The 19,769-nt window shown below is 39.7% G+C and overlaps 1 protein-coding gene across 1 annotated transcript in view; it reads right to left on the bottom strand.

Moving 5' to 3' along the window:
* Nucleotides 1–541: 541 nt before the first annotated feature.
* Nucleotides 542–19,769, bottom strand: part of LOC119820499 (sulfotransferase 2A1-like) — a 58,735-nt gene continuing 39,507 nt past the window's right edge. The window contains exons 5-6 of the mRNA XM_038338890.1: nucleotides 4,260–4,437; nucleotides 542–730 (exon numbers count right to left, since the gene is read on the bottom strand). Coding sequence (XP_038194818.1) covers nucleotides 618–730; nucleotides 4,260–4,437 — 291 coding nt within the window. The 3' untranslated portion in view covers nucleotides 542–617. The remainder of the gene's footprint in view (nucleotides 731–4,259; nucleotides 4,438–19,769) is intronic.

Here is a 19,769-nt window from a genome sequence, read left to right on the forward strand (position 1 = left end):
AGTCTCAGGCAGGAAAACCATGGCGTCTGCCACATTGCCCTTCTTCCCAGAAATCTGTTCTGTCTGCCCTGTCTTCCTGAAATCTGCTCTATCAACTAGACCAAGGCAGTTTCTTTAATAACCAATGAAAGCAACACAAATACAGAAGGATCTCCTGCACCATTAAAATATTACAAGGATTGTTTTAAAGCTGGAATTACATGAAGCAAATTGGATTTAGCTGACAATGTACAACAGACCAGTAATAAATGGAGCAAAACAGCTATTTGATGACTCAAGACACCAAGATTCTTGGCTGCAGAGATGACTCAGAGGTCAAGGACATTGTATAGGATCTGACTGCAGTTGCTAGGACCAAAAGCAGGTGGCTTACAACATCATGTAACTGCAATTCCATGAGAATCAATGCCCTCTTCTGGCCTCTGAAGGCACTACACACAGAAATGTGTAAACACACACACACACACAATAAAACTAGCAGTACTCAACTTTTACTACCTTTATCACTACTGCTACTACTAATTATTAAAGAACTACACAATTCAATTATAGAATTTATTTTTTGACCACACCCAATCATTCACAGTACAAATACATGATTTAAAAGTTTTAAGAATTTATTGCCATGGGAACAGTTCTGGTGGGAAACCAATCATTTTCTCCTGGAATACTTTATCAAAGGCTTCAGCTTGGGCTACAGTAAAGTGATTCTTCCAGTCTCCAGTCGTCCCTGGAAAATGTGAAGCAGACACAAAGATGGGCTAATGATGATCTTAACACTATCACTCCTTAACTTAAAATGCTTAACATATCTCTCAATCCTCCCTTCACATACTTAACAGGGAACAAACTATATAAAGTGAAACTACCAGTGACTCGCTAGATAATCCTTCTTATGCCTTGCAATAATATGCAAACAGACTTCTACCTCTGTGGAAATACTGACCTACCTTATTCTTTCCCATCCTGTCAACTACAAAATCTAACAGCATCAAAACTGCCTCAATCTCTAGATGGCCAGATTATTTCTGCTCCCCACTATACCTGATTGCACCACACTGTTCATCCCAACAGAGTTTCTTATCTTAATTATCCAAGCTGAACTCAACTGTTCTTTCTACATTTTAGTGTTTACTTATAGAAGTTCTGAAAAGCATGCAAGCAACTTTTAAAACATCTTTTTAAATTCATTTTAATCATGTGTATAGGTACACATGAAATCAGGTGCCTTCAGAAGTTAGAGGCAGTGTATCTCTTGGAGCTGAAGATACACACAGTTGTGAACTACATGACAGTAAAGATGCAGGAGACCCAGAAACAGTCAGCAGTGAATGTCCCAGGACTCCTGTTTTCAATCAGTATGGTGTTTGGTAATGTATGAACATCTACATTATTTCATCCTCTGTCCTTTTTACAATACTTTGGTTTTGATAACTGCATTATAATATGTCTCTAGTTGTAATGTTAAATTGTCTAACTGTTCACAGTGCATAGTGTGTACCTTCACACTTGATGGAGGACTCTCATTGGTTAATAAAGAAACTGCCTTGGCTTTTGATAGGGGAGGATTTAGGTGGATGGAGTAGACAGAACAGGATGCTGGGAGTGAGGCAGATGCCTCGGGCAATTGCCATGCCTCTCCTCTCTGGGTCAGATGTGATGAAGCTCTGGCCCAAGATGGACGTATGCTAGAATCTTCCTGGTAAGCCACCACCTTGTGGTGCTACCTAGATTATTAGATATGAGTTAAAGCAAGATATGTGAGAATTAGCTAATAAGAGGCTGAAACTAATGGGCCAGGCAGTGTTTAAATGAATACAGTTTGTGTGTTGTTATTTCTGGGGCTAAGCTAGCTCTGCGGGAGCCAGGTGGGATAAAATGCAGGCCTGCCCGCACCTCCTCACTACACACACTGGAGTGCTCATATCTTCCATATAATAATGTCTTGTTCTTTTGTTTTCTTATTAATGCCACTGTAATCATCTCTTCCTTTCTTCCAAGCAGAACTCTGAATCCCATATCCATGCTGTATTTTATTTTATAGTTGTGATGTTTTGACATGCTCTACTCATTTCTATTTTGTATATATGCACAAAATCTAATATATTTGAAATGTAAGATGTAAAGATTCTTAAATTGTAAAAGCTTTCATTTAATCAAGCACATCAGGCAAAGGGAACATACTCAACATGGGTTTGTTGAAAGAATTCCTGACTGAGTGAAGAAGGTATTGGCATTGTTCCATTTTGCTGATGCAGAAAAATTAATCCCTGAAATTTAACCCAGTATAATATTGATGAATTCAGGTGAAGCAAAAAAGATTGGCAATAAAGGACAGCCTTTTCCTTATTATATTACATTCTTTATTAAAGATTTGTTTGTTAATTCTATATATGTCATTCTGCCTGCATGTATCTTTGCAAGCCAGGTCACCAGATCTTACTACCCATGCTTGCAAGCCACCATGTGGTTGCTAGGAACTTAACTCAGGACCTCTGGAAGAACAGTCATTGTTCTTAACCTCTGAGTCATATCTCTAGATCATCATATTATTTTCTGGAAGAATCATGTAAGTTAATTTTAAGCCTCTAGTAGTATTTATTAAAGAAAATATGAAGAATTCATAATTAAATGGTGATTATTGATATACCATATTCAAATAATATACCATTATTTGATATGGATATAAGACTGCCATCTGTTATGGTAGGAACTTATAAGTATCCTGTTATTTTCTCAGCTTCATTGTTATCATCGCTTTTAGAACAAGTTACTTTATTGTTTTCCACAGCATGCCTGGCCTTTAATAAACCAGAATAGATGCTGACATACCAGAACTTCAGTAAATTCAGTATAAATGAGTCAAGTTAAGAGAAGCATGTCTTTGACGGTACACACATGAAGTTCTATATGTTCAAATAATACATGAGCCATACTATATTTGGAAGAGAATAAGTTAAAATATGTCAATATCCTGTGCACCTTATAAGTAAATACTTCTTCTTTTTCTAATAATCTCAAACTCTGGTGTGTCAGGGGACAAGATAACCCTACTGTATGATGGCTTAACTCTTGTTGGTAAGAAAATTCCTAATAGTTCTGGTAGCTGTAGGTCTCACAAAAATATTTTTGTTCAGACTGTCCCTGGCCTTTCTCATAGCCTGTAGATAGTGGGCTTCTCCCTAGGTCTTTTTCTGTCTCTGTCTAGGGCTAATGTCTTAGACATTCATACACAAACACACACATATACACACATACAATCACACACACATACATGTGTATGTAAATAAATATAAATATATCCTCCTGAGACATATGATATATGAGCCATACTATATTTTGGAAAAGAATAAGGTAAAATCTTATTTTGGTCTCATGCTTCACCACTCTATGATGAAGGAAGCTTGAAGGTAAAGGCTGAAACATCTAAATTATTGGTAGAAGAAAATGAAATTCATTATTCTCTGCTTCCTTCATCTATACCCAAGTTCTTTGCTCATCTCCAGAGATCTGATATCTGACTCATTCCTTCTTCAACAGAGTCCCATCTCACCAATTATTTGCTAGTAAGGTATACATTAGTTTCCAGGTGTTATTCACTCTGGTAAATTTACTCCTTAATTTTACAGCAATGAAACCATGCCCACAATCTCTTTCCAGCATAGAGAGGTAGCACAGACATAAAGAAAATGGATATTAGTATTCCGGGAGAGACATTTCAGAACCAACTGAGTAGTCCTGAGTCTGAAACAATTCAAATTTAGGTTGGAAAATGCCATCATATTATAGCAGTGGTGAATAATTTGCATTGTCTTTATGGGGTCTAGAGTCAGCCTGCTACGAGTCAGCAATCTTGACATATTCAACATTTTTTCAAAACATTTTGAAGGAAGTGATTTCAGTGTTTATCATCCCAGATATATCTTTGGACCCATGCAATGACATTTTTCTTAGAGTTGAGTTCTAAGATACAGGGAGCCTTACAGAGCTTCATTGCAACATGTCTACACTTTGTTTCATATTGAGGGTACTGGACATATGCAATGCCAAGATACTCTCCCAAAACAAGTCAATTCTTTTTCAGAGTTCCTGAAACCCACATCATCAACATGGAAAGATTCCATTGTAAGGTCTGTAAGAAACTATGTTGTAATGAGCAATGACCTTTGAAACATTCCCAACTTTCTTATAGTCTCATTGAAACAACAAGCTCTCCACATATTCTGACATATTTTGAAGCTAGATATATTTTTCTTCACCTTTCCTTGTGAGATTCAAACCATGAGTAATCACATCTTCTGGGACAAGGCTAAAATTGGACATTTTATTTTCTTTCATGACTTGGAAGGAACTGTGCTTGAGGACCAGATCCAACTCATCTTTCTCCAGTTTCTTTCCTAGGAAGTCACAGATCTTCTCTATAGTTCCTCTTGTGTCCTAAAATAGAAGAAACAAAAAAGATGCTAATGAAGAGAGAGATCTGAGAGAACAGATGCAGAGAAGTTAACTATGGATGGACCCTGAAAAGGGGGCATGGAGAAAGAAATGACTCCATGAAACAAAAAAAGCATTGAAAGATTTGAGGCAAGAAACAGGACATTTACAGATTGCAGAAGTCACACAGATATCATTTTATAATGACTTGGGCTTACAATATGTCTGATGTCTGGACCTAAAAGACAGAAACTGATTTCTTTTAGGGAGGAGAGGATACTAGAGACAGGATCTCACATACCAAGACTGTTCTTAAACTTACTTTGTAGTAGATGAAGACCTGGAACATGTGATCCTCTGAAGGGGAAGCCTAGCCAAAAACCTTGTTTTGTAAGGCGTGTCCCCCATTGTCTAAAGGCGTGTCCCCCTTTGTCTAAAGGTGTGTCCCCCTTAGGCTAATATTGACTTATAAAATCTTGGGGGCCTGCAGCCCACCGGCTCTTTGTTTTCCTGTGCTCCTCACTGGAACCTTGGATTTGTAAGTTCCCTTTCCTTTCCTTTATTAAAACTGAAATATATATATATATATATATATATATATATATATATATATATATGCTAGTCTGGTGAATCATAACTGCTGATCAACCACGCACCTTCATTTGGCGTCCAACTCGGGCATTTGGGAGCCTTTAGCTCCAGTTCCCGCACTGCATGGCAGGGATTCGGCCTTGGGCTCTTGATTGCTTCAGCGCAGTTTCCCAGACTAGTCCGTCCCAGCCCTGCTTGTACGGAGCAAAGGACGAGTGCGGGTGACTCAGTCCGAGCTCGCTAACCCCTCAGGCAGCACCAGTCCCCGCTGAGTTCGGCCTGGGCCCTGACCTGCCCAAGACTAGTGGTTACTGCCTGCGTCCCAGCATTCGAGCTCCTCCGGTACTGTAGACTTGGTTTGGCTGAGCGGTTACTGCCCTCGCCACCTACTGGCAGAGAACGGTCATTAGAGGTAAAATTTCTTTTGATTGAAAAAAAAAATGTCTGACCATATCACCGTTGAAAGCTTCTGCAGCCTTTTTAATTATACTATGGTAGAAATATTGCAGGATACATATGATATTCCCATAACTTGGATATTTATAGGGCTTGCAATTTTTCTTGTATTTGGTTTCTCCCTTACATGGTTTGAAAATAGAAAAATGATAAAGTCCTTACAGAATGAAACCAGGATTCTTAGGACAGAGGTTGAATGCTTAAGAAAGGGCACAACTGTTTTGAGTGACAACTTTAAGTCGGTCGAGGTATTTGCAAAAACAATTCAGACTGACACCAAGAAAGAGTTTGAAGTTCTCAAGGAAGGGAATAGGGCTTTGTCTGATATGACTCTGTCAAATGAGCAAAATTTAGAAAAACTACAGTCTGATATTAAGGAGAGATTCATTGCTGCGGAGGAGAGAACAGCTGATTTGGATCGTAAATTTCAGTCCCTGTCTGAAACATTATCAGAGAGAATTAAAACTGCTGAATGTGAAAATCGGACTTTGTCTAAAGGATATGACAGATTGGCTGACAGATTGTCAATACAAGAAGGCACAATTCATGCCATGAAAATTCTACCCAAGGATGAGATACTAACTCTACTGGACAAACTTCATGTTTTGGAATCCTCCATGAAGGCCTTGGAGCATAATTCTGGACAGGAGATCCAGGCCTTACAGAAGGCAATAGTAAGCAGATTAGAAAAGATTGAGGAAATTATAGACTGTGATGAACAGGAGCAAATGGTAAAAAGGTGAAATTTAACTCCGTCAATGAGTAAAACTCTCCGGGATAATTTCCATAAAGTTCTACCTGACTTTCCAATAATAACATCAGAAAAGGTGACTGGTTTCAAAAACCCTAGGGTCATCAAGAAATATACATGGGAACCCGTCTGTATGAATGATCTCAAAGAAATTAAACAAGCCATTATGAATTTTGGGCTACATTCGTCCTTTGTTAGAGAGATGCTGAAAACTTGGTCTATAAGCAATAAGGCAACGCCCCACAATTGGGTACAATTAGTATCAGCTGTTCTAGAGAGTGGGTCACAATTAAATTGGAAATGCATGTTCAGACAAGAGGCTAAACTTTTAGAACAGCAGGAAAGAGCAAAGGGAATTGAGATCTCCCTAGATCAAATTCTAGGTGAAGGACTTTTCTCCAATCCTCTGGAACAAGCTAATTATGATGAACACACCTTATCCATATGTACTACAGCAGCCTTAAAGGCTTGGGACAGAGTTCAAGACCCAGGACAGAGACTGGAATCATATATCAGAGTTAAATAGGGTCAGAGAGAACCCTTTAGTAATTTTTTACAAAGGCTAACTAAAGCTGTACAAATAGGGATATCTGACCCAGAAGCAAGCCGTATAATAATTGAGTCTTTGGCTTATGAGAATGCCAATGTGGAGTGTAAAAGGATCCTGGGGCCTTTAAAGATGAGATCAGCGCCCTTGGACGAATGGGTCTTGCATACAATGAATGTTGAATCATTTGACTATGGCACTGAAGCATGGGTAGAAGAAGCAATTTCTAATGCAAAAAGGAGGCATCAAGTTACCAAATGTTTTAATTGTGGCAAAATGGGACATATTAAAAGGAATTGCAGACAACGGATTTTCAGAAATAATAATAATAATAATAATAATAATAATAATAATAATAATGCCTCTTCTAGAAATAACAGACGTAGGAGGACTCAGCCTTCAGGTATATGTAGGAGATGTGGAAAAGGAAGACACTGGACAAATGAGTGCAGATCAACAAGAGATAGACAAGGCAACCTGTGGCCACTGGGAAACGCAATGGGGGGCCTCTCGCAGGCCCCCATGGCGAATGTGGTCCAGTCATTTCCAGTTACTGCCGAGAACATGCCTTGTCAAGAAAATTAGAAAGCCCCATGCCTGCTGTTAAAAGCAAAAATGGCCTGAAAGATGAGTTACGTGTATTTTGGCAGACTTTTATAAATGAACAAAGACCAAAGTTAAGAGTGTGTGTAAATGGTGTTTTTATTACTGGCCTACTGGACACAGGTGCGGATGTAAGTATCATTACTCCAGAATCTTGGCATCCAGATTGGCCTCTTCAGGATGTAAATGTTCAGTTCCTGGGAATTGGAACCCTATCTCAAGTAAGGCAGAGCACAAGATGGGTTGAATGCATAGGGACAGAAGGACAAATAGGAAAATTAAGGCCATATGTAGCCAATATTGCAGTGAATTTATGGGGCCGTGACCTGTTGCAGCAATGGAATACCCAAATTAACATTCCTGCTGCTTCTAGAGCCTATATCACTGAGGAAAATATTAAAAGATATTACAGAAGGCGGAAACTGGCTGTTCGGGCTGTACAAGAACGCAAAGCAATTGATGGCCCTTCAGAGATACGAACAGCACTGCCTCTAAAATGGTTGACTGAGAAACCAATATGGACAAAGCAATGGCTTTTAGCTGAGGAAAAGTTGCAGGCTTTAGAACAGCTGGTACAAGAGCAATTAGATGCTCGACATATAGAAGAATCTACCAGCCCTTGGAATTCTCCTGTATTTGTTGTTAAGAAAAAATCTGGTAAGTGGAGAATGGTGACAGATCTCAGGACTATCAATAAGGTTATTCAACCTATGGGCTCTCTGTAATCTGGAATTCCTCTGCCCTCTTTATTACCAAAAGGATGGCCTCTCATAATTATTGATTTAAAGGATTGTTTCTTCACTATACCTTTACAAGAAAAAGACAGAGAAAAGTTTGCCTTCACAGTGCCTACTTATAATAACTCTCAACCTACAAGGAGATACCAGTGGACCGTCCTCCCACAGGGCATGTTGAACTCTCCCACCCTGTGCCAATACTTTGTAAATCAACCATTGCAAATAATACGCAAGCAATTTCCCAAGTCTATAATTTATCATTACATGGATGATATTCTGTTATCTGATTCAAACATGGATATTTTAGAAAGACTGTTTGAAGAAGTAAAAATACTTTTACCTAAATGGGGATTGCAGATTGCTCCTGAAAAAATTCAGAGAGGAGATTCTGTTAATTATCTAGGTTATAGAATAGGTTTGCAAAAAATTAAGACACAAAAAGCACAAATTAGGAGAGATCGGTTACGGATTCTCAATGACTTTCAAAGGTTGTTAGGAGACATTTCCAGCTTACGACCGGCTGTTGGGATAACACCTGATATGATAATTCATTTAAATAAAACCTTGGATGGTGAAAAAGACTTAAACAGTCCCCGAGAATTAACAGCTGAAGCAGAAAAGGAGCTGAGAATGATTGAGGAGAAATTAGAAGAGACACATGTGGACAGGGTGAACCCAGAGCTCAGTTGTATTCTCATCATATTGCCTTCCAAAATTTCTCCTACAGGAATTTTAATGCAAAGAGATATTATCTTAGAATGTATCTTTTTACCACATAAACCAAGTAAGAAAATAAAAACTTATGTGGAAAAGTCTCTGAATTAATTATAAAAGGCAAATTGAGACTTCGTCAACTAGCAGGCATAGACCCAGCAGAAATTATAGTGCCTTTCACTGCTGATGAAATAAAAAAAGTTGTGGGAAGATAACGAACCACGGCAAAGAGCTTGTGCTAATTTTTTGGGAGAAATCAATAACAACTATCCACAAAGCAAGAGGCTTAACTTTATAAAGAGAACTTCTTGGATTCTTCCTCGAATCATCCGTGATGCTCCGATAACTGGAGCACGTACATTTTATACTGATGCTAATAAATCAGGGAAGGCAGGTTACAAATCAGAAGATTTGAGTAAGGTGGAACAAAGTCCTTATGATTCTGTCCAGAAGGCAGAATTATATGCCATTCTTATGGTGGTAAGGTATTTTAAAGAACCGCTTAATATAGTTACTGATTCACAATATGCAGAAAGAGTAATCTTACATATTGAAACTGCTGAATTTATACCTGATGATACAGAACTAACCTCATTGTTTATCCAGGTACAAGACATGATCAGGAACAGGCTTTGCCCTATGTATATAACACACATCCGATCCCATACAGGTCTGCCAGGTCCTCTAGCACAAGGTAATGCAGAAATTGATCAATTGATGATTGGTAGTGTGCTGTAGGCCTCTGAATTTCATAAAAAACATCATGTCAATAGCAAAGGCTTGAAGAAAGAGTTTTCTATTACATGGCAACAAGCTAAGGAAATTGTAAAGAAATGCCCTACTTGCTCTTTTTATAACCAAACACCACTGCCTGCAGGGGCTAATCCAAAGGGCACTCAAAGAAATGAAATCTGGCAGATGGATGTGTTTCACTTTGCAGAATTTGGCAAATTAAAATATGTACACCACACCATTGACACTTATTTAGGTTTTCAATGGGCAACTGCTTTAAGCTCAGAAAAAGCTGATTCAGTAATCACTCATTTATTAGAAGTTATGGCCATCATGGGTATACCTACACAAATAAAGACGGATAATGGTCCAGCTTATGTTTCTAGGAAAATGAAACAGTTTTTTGCTTATTACAATATTAAGCATGTTACAGGTATACCATACAATCCTACAGGTCAAGCAGTCATAGAAAGATCAAATAGAACTATAAAGGATATGTTAAACAAACAGAAAGGGGTGGAAAATACCCCTAGAAATAGGTTACATAGTGCTTTATTAACCTTGAATTTTCTCAACGCTAATGAGAAGGGGACAACGGCTGCAGAAAGACATTGGATAATGGAAAAGTCTGCTGAATTAAATCAACCAGTTTATTTCAAGGATGTGCTGACCTCGCAATGGAAGCCAGGAGATGTGCTGCGTTGGGGAAGGGGTTTTGCTCTTGTCTCCACAGGAGAGGAAAAATTGTGGATACCGTCAAAATTAATAAAGGTTCGGTTTGAAGAGGAGAAGCCCCTTGGAAAAGAAAAATTATTCATTCACAAGGATGATGATCATACTGATGGTAAGAAAAGCATATAGGTTGGGGGCAGGGTTCTTTTCTTATCTCCACAGGAAACCACTCATCTTCAAAGAACTTAAGGGACCCTGGATATTTAAATACTGATGGATGGACATTAGTTACAACCTAATATGGATCAACACAGAACCCGAATAGGTTTAGTAAGTATAAAACATTTTTTACATATATATATATATATATATATATATATATATATATATATATATATATTACTGTGCTTTTATTTATATGTATATAGAGCTGGTTTTGGAGTTGGACTATGGCTCAGTCCCTCTTCAATTCCAAGCCTGTTGATAAGAGATATCTCAGAGTTTCTGTCTCAGGTCAGGAGCCATGAAATGGGACAGAATAATAATAGTAATAATAATAATAATGATGATGATGATGATGATGATGATACTTGATAAACTTTCTTTGCCTTTCCTCATATCTGTGTCTGTCTTTATTATACCTTCCATCGAATATATATGTCCGTATATGTCTTTGTAGATAATGTTTACCTTTCCTGTAACAAACAACAAACTTTCCTTCAGTAATCTTTGAAGTTTCCAGGATGAAGATGGGGCCCCACAACATCAATTTCACCTGGTTACTATGACGTCATGTTTTTAATAGCACTAAAATTAAACCTGTTTTTTTGGTACCAACTACACAAGACAGTTTCAAATGGTGTACAATTTTGACAACACTCTGGCTGGACCTCCTCAAAACACTCAGAGGCTAGTTACAATTTCCTTGACCAAATGTTATTCTGGGAATTTTACCATCATTTGCTTTCACGGGACCCCCTGAGAAGAACGTCGCCCCCATGTCAGCTAGAAGCAATCTTAGAGGACGATGCCCCCTCTCCCAACAGAGTTTGCCCTCTGGTTTAGGGACATCATTTAGTAGTTGGTATAGGGTTGAGGGGATGGCAGAGGTATTATATGGACTCAGGGGTGTGTATGAAAAAAAGGGGGGGGGGGAATTACCTGGTTTGATGGGATGATTGGTATTTGTGAATTATTGTTATTAGAAAATTGCATTGGTGTTGATTCTTGTATATTGAACATTGTATGTGAGTATGCTTCTACCTCTATTGTATGAGAGTATGCTTCTACCTCTGTTTAAAACAATTGTTATATTGAACTATTTATCATATTGCAATGTACATTTTTACCTCTGATATTATTTGTGTAATGACATTGTTTACGTTTGGGGATATTGTCCTCATTTATTGCACAGTTGTTTATTCTCTTAGTCTCCAAGTTAGATAGGTATCAAGAATTATATATCAATAGTCATATATGTTTGTCATATTTATATTTAGGATATTCAGGTTTTTTAGATACATAGAAATTATATTTAGTATAGATAGTATAATCTTCAACCTCTTTGAAGAGCTGTAGAAAATGGCCTTTAATCTAACCTAGAGTTTTGTACTTATGAGACACAATCACTCCTGGCAACACTGTTCTACTCCCGAGAGAATGTTGAGCACCAAAGGCACTCCACTGAGAGCTTGTCTTCTTCTTGGCAGAACTGGCCTTTGGGCAAAGAAAAGCCCATATCAACTACTGACAAAGATACAGAATATCCATAAGTGGATAAAAAAGGATTGTCTTATCTTGCCAAGACAGGGTAGGACAGTTCTACAAAAAGTTCCTTGCCTTTGAAAAATGTTATATCAGTTGTGTTAGGCCTTAGCCAAAGTTGGTTGCCTCAACATTGCAAAACGAAACTTTGGGTGACTGCCCAGGTAGTTAGTTGTCTCTGTCATTTGTTGCACATTTTGGAAGTTTCTTGTTTGTACTTCCTGGTTGCTTAAGTAATATTACTTCCCTTCTCAGATCTTTGATGGGGTTGAAGATTAGATAATTGTAGTTACCCTCTACATTATTTAGACTCCTTGAAATAGAATGTTTAGTAAAACTTTTGTTATATGTTTCTTCTTAATATTATTTGTTGTTTGTAATTTTATATTTATTATTTGTTCCTATTGAATATAGTTATATTTGGTTTGGTTCTGTCTTATTTAGACAAAAGGGGGAGATGAAGGGGAAGCCTAGCCAAAAACCTTGTTTTGTAAGGCGTGTCCCCCTTTGTCTAAAGGCGTGTCCCCCTTTGTCTAAAGGTGTGTCCCCCTTAGGCTAATATTGACTTATAAAATCTTGCGGGCCTGCAGCCCTCCGGCTCTTTGTTTTCCTGTGCTCCTCACTGGAACCTTGGATTTGTAAGTTCCCTTTCCTTTCCTTTATTAAAACTGAATTATATATATATATATTAAAGCTAGTCTGGTGAATCATAACTGCCGATCAACCATGCACCTTCAATCCTCCAGTTTCTAATTCTGTAATGTTGTGTTCATAGATGTATGCCAACACACCCACTGAATGCACTGGGATATTTTTTTCTTTAAACAGGGTCTCACTATGCAGCCTTATTTGGTGGAATGGAACTGGATATGGAGACTGTACTGACCTTAAGCTCAAATAGGTAAGGGATCCACCACCTGAATTTGCCTCAAAAGTGCTGGCATTTAAGGTGTGCACCACCATACCCCACATGCCTGAGCATTTAAAGAGACTTAAAGAGATACTTTCAGATAATGATAAATGGGAATGAAGACAGTGTGCACAAAGATTTTGAGAGAAGTTAGTGTTTACACCATATAATACTGTTTCCTTTGGGTAACTGGAATAATATAGTTTTGCAGCACTTTCATAAGAATGATGTCAATATTCATTACTTGGGGATGTTTCAGGGAGCCTTTATTCTGTTTTGAGTTAGGTTATCAGGCTATACCTCAGATAACCATCACATTTAAAATCCTCTTGCTTCAGATACCCATATGCTGGACTCACAAATGTGCACTGTCCCAGTTGTTAATCAAAGAAGACAGTCATAAGAGGCAGAACCTTGGAATAGTGAAGACTTTGCTTTGAATTCTAGCCCTTTTCATGGAACTCTAAAAGTATTATTGGTGCCAAACTTTTATTACATATTTTTCACAGGTTCATAATATTTTATGGGAAGATAAATAATCGGGATAATAACAGAAAATAATGTGTTGAATTTTTTGAACAGAAGACTTATGCAAAACTGCACTACCATGCAGCAGATACAACTGGATATAATAAATTTTATTTAATTTATTTATTTAAAATAAATAATAAATGAGAAAGTAAAAGATTTTTAAAGGGCAAGGAGTCTTTAGTGTTGCTACATAAATGGAAATTTTCTTTTCCTGGAAGAAAACATTAAGGAACCAAGTTCTTTTTCTATGATCCAATTTTCCTGTTTTTGTTGCTCCTTTATATTTTTCATTAAAAATTGCTTTTTCTCACTTTTGTCAGAGATGCAGGTAGGCTGCCTTCAGTTTTACATTTCCCTGTGTCCCTCTAGATCCAATCTCCCAGTCTCATCCTCACTTTTGCCACAGAAAAATCTGTGGCTACTTCCCTTATCTAGAGAAGATCTCACAGATGTTCTTCTAACTTCACTGCTCCAGCTCAATGTACTATCCCAACACACAAATCCAGAAGGCCTGTCTTGGGAACTCACAGACGACTCTGGCTAGGGAAGAGGTAAGTTAATTGCAGATCATCACCTATCCCTCATTACTTTGAGACCAATGTCCCAATGTTACCCCCAACTATGTATCAGAACATCTGTATTATTTACCCACATCTCTAGTAGATCTCATAGACCACTCCTAACATCCCTACCCCAACTCATTTTATTGTTCCACACTTCACCTCCACCAAGCATTCCCTGGGTACTCCCAGGCCAAGATGGTCAGGGAAGCAGTTTGGCTAAATGCAGATCTTCACCTCCACATTTGTTACTCCAAGTCCAGTCTCCTAGTCTCATCCCCAGCTCTGTGTAGAACACCTGGTTCAATGTCTCACAAATGCTACTGTTGCAAGTGGATAAAACAGATCTGAAACTCCAAAGTTCCTTCTCCCTACTCATTACTTTGTCTGAGCCCTAAAATTCAGAAGACACTCTCTAAGAACCCATATGCCACTCTAACAGGAAAGCAAGTGGAATAACTGCAGATCTTCCTTACTCCTGCCATTCTTCCAATTCCAAACCTCAGTCTCATTCACAGATTTTTATCAAAATTTCTGCTGTGAATTATCCTCAGTGGCCTCATTCCCAGATGACTGAGTAGATTCTGTGGAAAACTTCTTGCTTCCCTCCTGTGGACTTTCTTCTGCCCCTCTTAGCCCATTCCCAATTATATGTGTCAGCTTCCTATATCCAGAAACACATTTTACCTGGAATTCCCAGTGGTCACACTGATCAGGATCCCAGGCAACACAGAGCCACCACACTGTCTAAGTATCAAACAGGTCAAAAGAATAATGAATGGTCACATTCCAATGCAACACAGACAGGACCAGATCTCAGCACTTAGAATTGCAATTTCCCTAATCTCAGAAGTGTAGATTACAGCCTAAAATTATAATCAATATTATCCTGGAGAGTATGTCTTGACTGGAGGCCAGCAACACTACTCCAGCAGTCCCTGATGATTTCAATATAGCTATAGAGCAAGAAAAGGACCTTAAAACAAGAAATGAATAAATTCCATAAAGAAATCTTTTAAAATACAAATATTGGAAAGAAATGAATAAAACTATTCAAGACCTGAAGGTGGAAATAGAATTAATCAAGAAAACTGAAAGTGAAGGAAATCTGAAAAAGAAAAATTTAGGAACTTGAACAGGATCCTCAGAGGTGAGCTTCATGAACAGAATACTGTGGGAACTGCAGCCCCAAGTTATGAGATCCCTGCCCCCATTTGAGGTGCTTATCTGCAAAGAAAATATAATAAATTCCCTCTGCTCCTGGAGCGGGGAAGGAAGGAATTTTGAGTGCACGGTGACCATTCCTTGATCCCTGCTAGGGTCAGGTTACAGTCCCTTGGCAGCCCCCTCCTCATTTGGTGCCATAGTATAAAAGCCAGCTCCAGCAGGAAAATAAAAAAGCTATTCCACCTCAACCTCGTGCTCTGTGAATTCATTCAATCCGGACACCCTCCGCCGAGATTCTTGGTTCCAGCCCGCAGCACGGCATCTGAAAGTCTCCACTGAGATCGGAAAGTGAGGTACAGTGGACCCAGTTGTCCCTTAGGCCGGCAGGGACATATTAGGGAGAAATATATATAAAATAAAATTTAAAAAATTAAGAAATGGGAAATGTCCCGAGTAAATCGGAGTTAAAGTTTCAATTAAAGAGATTATTGAGAGAGTAGGGAACAGCTGTAAAAACTAAGACTTTAGAGGATTTTCTTAAAACAATAGAGACATGGATTCCCTGGTTCGTCACCAGTGGAGCCCTCAACATTTCTGAAAGGGAACAGGTCCACGGGGATCTTCAAAAAAACGTTGAGAAAGGAGGGGCCTGAGGCCCTGCCAATCGCCACATTCTCCCTTTGGAGACTGATCAGGGATGCTTTGCTTACAGAGAAAGTCCGGGTTAAGCAGGCTTTGGAAGCAACAAAAGAGGTGTTACCTGAGATCCAAGACAGTGAGACTAAGGCTTCCCTTTGTTCTGATATTGCCTCAGACACGGAGGCCGAACCGCTCTCTCAGCCTGCTAAGGGGAGGCCAGGTAAGGCAGAGGAAAGATTAAAAGGAAGAGAAACCCTCCAGACATGGGGGAGGGAAATGAATCCCAGGAAGGAATTTCCTCTCAGAGCTTAGGGGCTTGTCCCAAGCAAAATTCTTCGGTGCAAACACGCCTCTACCTTTCTTTGTCTGATTTTGAAGAGAGCTTGGGGGAATCAACAGGTTCAGAAGAAGTTTTGGAGGGAGAAATCACAGCGCTGCAGCAGGAATTACGCAGTGCCCATTTAAAAGAAAAGACAAAAGGGACCTCTGGGGAGCAGGACAAGCCCCCTCCCTATCCTCTTTCTGACCTGTTCAGGACCTCTCCGGCCCCTCCCACTTGGTTGGGCTCAGAGGAGGCTCCCCGCGGAGGCGTTAAGTGCTGCTCAGTGATTTCCCCTGTTATAAAAATTCCTGAGCCTAACAATCCAGGACAGGGCTGCCAGTCCTTCGATTTGTCAAATGTATGTTGCAGCTTGTTTGGATCCACTTCGGCTTAAGTTTTCCTCCTTCCATAGTGTCCTTTATATGGATGATATACTTCTGGCAGCACCAGCAAAAGAGGATTAAAGTTTACAGAGTTACAGACCCTTCTGGAGGGACATGGGTTCATTTTGGTCCCAGAGAAGGTACAGATGCAGCCCCCCTATTCCTATCTGGGCTTTCAAATCCAAACCATCCGGCTTCAGCCTCAGAGGCTGCAGCTGGATTGCTCCCATTTGAGGACCCTCCATGACTGGCAGAGATTATTGGGAGATGTTCAGTGGATCCGTTCCTCCCTTTCCATTCCTACAGGAGCTCTTAAGCCCCTTTATGACATGCTGTCTGCAGAACCTTCCCCTGCCTCCCTCAGGATCATGACTCCAGCAGCAAAAGAAGCCCTATATGCCTTGCTTAATGCTCTTGAGCGAGCACATCTCTGTAGCCTCGATTATGCCTGCCCTTTTTTTTCATGATCTTTTCTTCACAATTATCTCCTACTGGTGTTTTTTGGCAAGGGGGACCCATTTATTGGCTACATTTACCCGCTTCCCCTAAGAAGGTGGTGACTCTGTATTATGAAATGGTGCTGCAACTCCTATGGAAGGCATATGATTTTAGTTTACAAGTTTTTGGCAGGATCCAAAATAAATTTATAATCCCTTATCAAAAAGAGGAAATAACAAGGCTACAGAGGGTTCAAGATGGATGGACCTTGTTCATTGCCACCACTGGAGCCATTTTGATAACCATTATCCTGATTCCTGTTTAATTTCCTTTTTTAAGAATCATCCTGTTATCTTTCCAAAAATTATTAAAACCTCCCCCCTTAAGGGAGTGCGCTCAGTGTTCACCAATGGTTCTTCCAAGGGCTATGCAGTGGTAGTCTCTGATTCAATTAAAGAAAAGCAGTCCCTAGGTCCAATTTCTGCCCAAGCTGCAGAACTCATGGACTGCCTTATGGTCTTTTCTCTTTTCAAGGATCATCCCTTCAACTTGTATACTGATAGTATATATGTGGCAAGGATTGTTGGGCCATTGGAAACCTCGCCATACATATTACCTACCTCTCAGGTTTTCCACCTTTTGGTTCAGCTGCAAAGTCTTATATGCCAAAGAGTTTTTCCTGCCTTTGTTGGCCACATTCGGGCCCATCTGATCTGCCAGGCCCCTTGTCAGAGGGAAATAAGCTCGCTGATTCTCTCACCCGCCCAATGGCGTTGTTCCTTTCTGAGGAATAACGAGCCCGTCATTTTCATGAAAAGTATCATTTAAATGCCTCTTCTCTAAAGTTTCACTCTGGCTGTTCTCTAGCCACAGCTACTCAAATCACGTCCCAATATCTAGCTTGTGCTCCATTTCATAATGCCCCCAACAAGGGTGTTAATCCTCGAGGCCTCCGTCCTAACCACCTTTGGCAGATGGATGTTAGCCATTTCACCCAGGCTGGCAGACTTAAATTTTTACATGTCTCTGTAGAAACTTATTCCAAGGTAATTTATGCCTCCCTACATTCAGGGGAAAAGATTAAGGTCGTTGTTGCCCATTGCCTACAGGCTTTTGCCTATATGGGCATCCCAGACTTTCTCAAAACAGACAACAGACTGGCTTATACCAGCCAACGGTTTGCAAAATTTTGCCAAGAACAACAAATTACACATACCTTTGGAATTCCACATAATCCCAGAGGACAAGCCATAGTGGAGTGCACACATGCTACCCTTAAACAGTTTTCTTGTAAAATAAAGAAGGGGGAGAATATCACCCCCCCCAAATACCCAATTATCCACAACTTTATATATTTTAAATTTTTTAACAGTAGATAAACAAGGTCTATCAGCAATGGAAAGACATTGGCAGAAATCCTCCCAATCTCTGGGCTGGGTTATACGGAAGGATAGTATCACGGGACAATGGCAATCACCCACACCCATGCTGGCTAGGGTGAGGGAAGCCATTTGTGTCTTTCCTCCAGGAACCAAAAAACCCATCTGGGTGCAGAAGTGGAATGTTCGGCCAGTGGAGTTGGGCCCTACTGACCCTGATAATATGGGTTTAAGTGAAGAATATCGAGGGAGGCCTGAGATGGGCACTGATGAGGAATCTACCCATACTGATGCCAGTAAGTAAAATAAGCTCTGTTTTTCCATTCTTTTACTCCACCAATTATTCCTGCAGCGAATACAGCATTAGAAAGATTCTCACTGGGTAATTTAAAGTTTGATATATCCCATGCTCTCTGCTTCTGGAGGATTAGCAATATTTCAGCAATGCCTAGTGTCTCCCTTTCTGGACCATGTGTGGTCCTTAGTAATTATTCTCTGGGAGACTTTTCTTCTAATTCTTCTGGACATCCCTGTTTTGGATTGAGAGATACTTTTTACCCAATAAATTTTAAAAGAAATGTTTTTGGACTTCCTACCTCTCTGAGACCAGCTCTCTTATGTTGGAAGACGCCACAATCCTTCAGATTATACTTACCATTGCCTTGGGGAAATTGTGCTCCTAAGGAACCATGGAAATTGGAGGGGGATAAATATTTATGGTGGTTTGGTCACCGACCTACCTTTAAAAACTCCTTGGGAGGGGCCTTTGATTATTCCTATAGAAACCCAAATATGACAGGGGTTTCACCTACGTTCGTAGACATGTTTCTCTGTGGCCCTCATGCATGTACAGATATTAGACCTTTAGCCCTTCAAAGGGGCTTGGCCTTCAATGCTACAGCCCGATGGAACACATCGGACATCTTTGAAACCTCCTCCAGATTAATTATGCAGCAGGAATGAATTTCTCTATTGTCAGCATAGCTTGTGTTCTACCTCCCTTTATGTTTGTCTCCTTTAATGGGTCGCTCGGGGAGGATGGTGTCCTTAATTGTTCTTCCAGCTCCCCCGCTTTTTGAGCAATTACTAGTCCCCGACTGATGAGTCCATGCTGTTAGTGAGGATTCCTGCCCTGGTTCCCTGGTGGTAGAAGACCCACATGAAGGACGAGAGCTTATCTTGTATAGAGAAAGAAGAGACTTTGGGATCACCGCCGCAGTCATCACAGCTATCGCCATATCAGCCACAGCCGCCACTGTTGCAGGAATCACCGTGTCCCAGAGTGCAGCTATTGCAGAGACTGTTAACACTCTTGCTGCCCATGTTACCCAGGCCTTAGAAACTCAAAATACTATTAACTCACATATTCAGTTGGGGATGTTAAATTTAAATCAGCAAATGGCCTTATTACAGGAACAGATTAATGTGTTGTGGATGGT

The sequence above is a fragment of the Arvicola amphibius genome, chromosome 8 (assembly GCF_903992535.2).
Source record: "Arvicola amphibius chromosome 8, mArvAmp1.2, whole genome shotgun sequence".
Taxonomy (NCBI): domain Eukaryota; kingdom Metazoa; phylum Chordata; class Mammalia; order Rodentia; family Cricetidae; genus Arvicola; species Arvicola amphibius.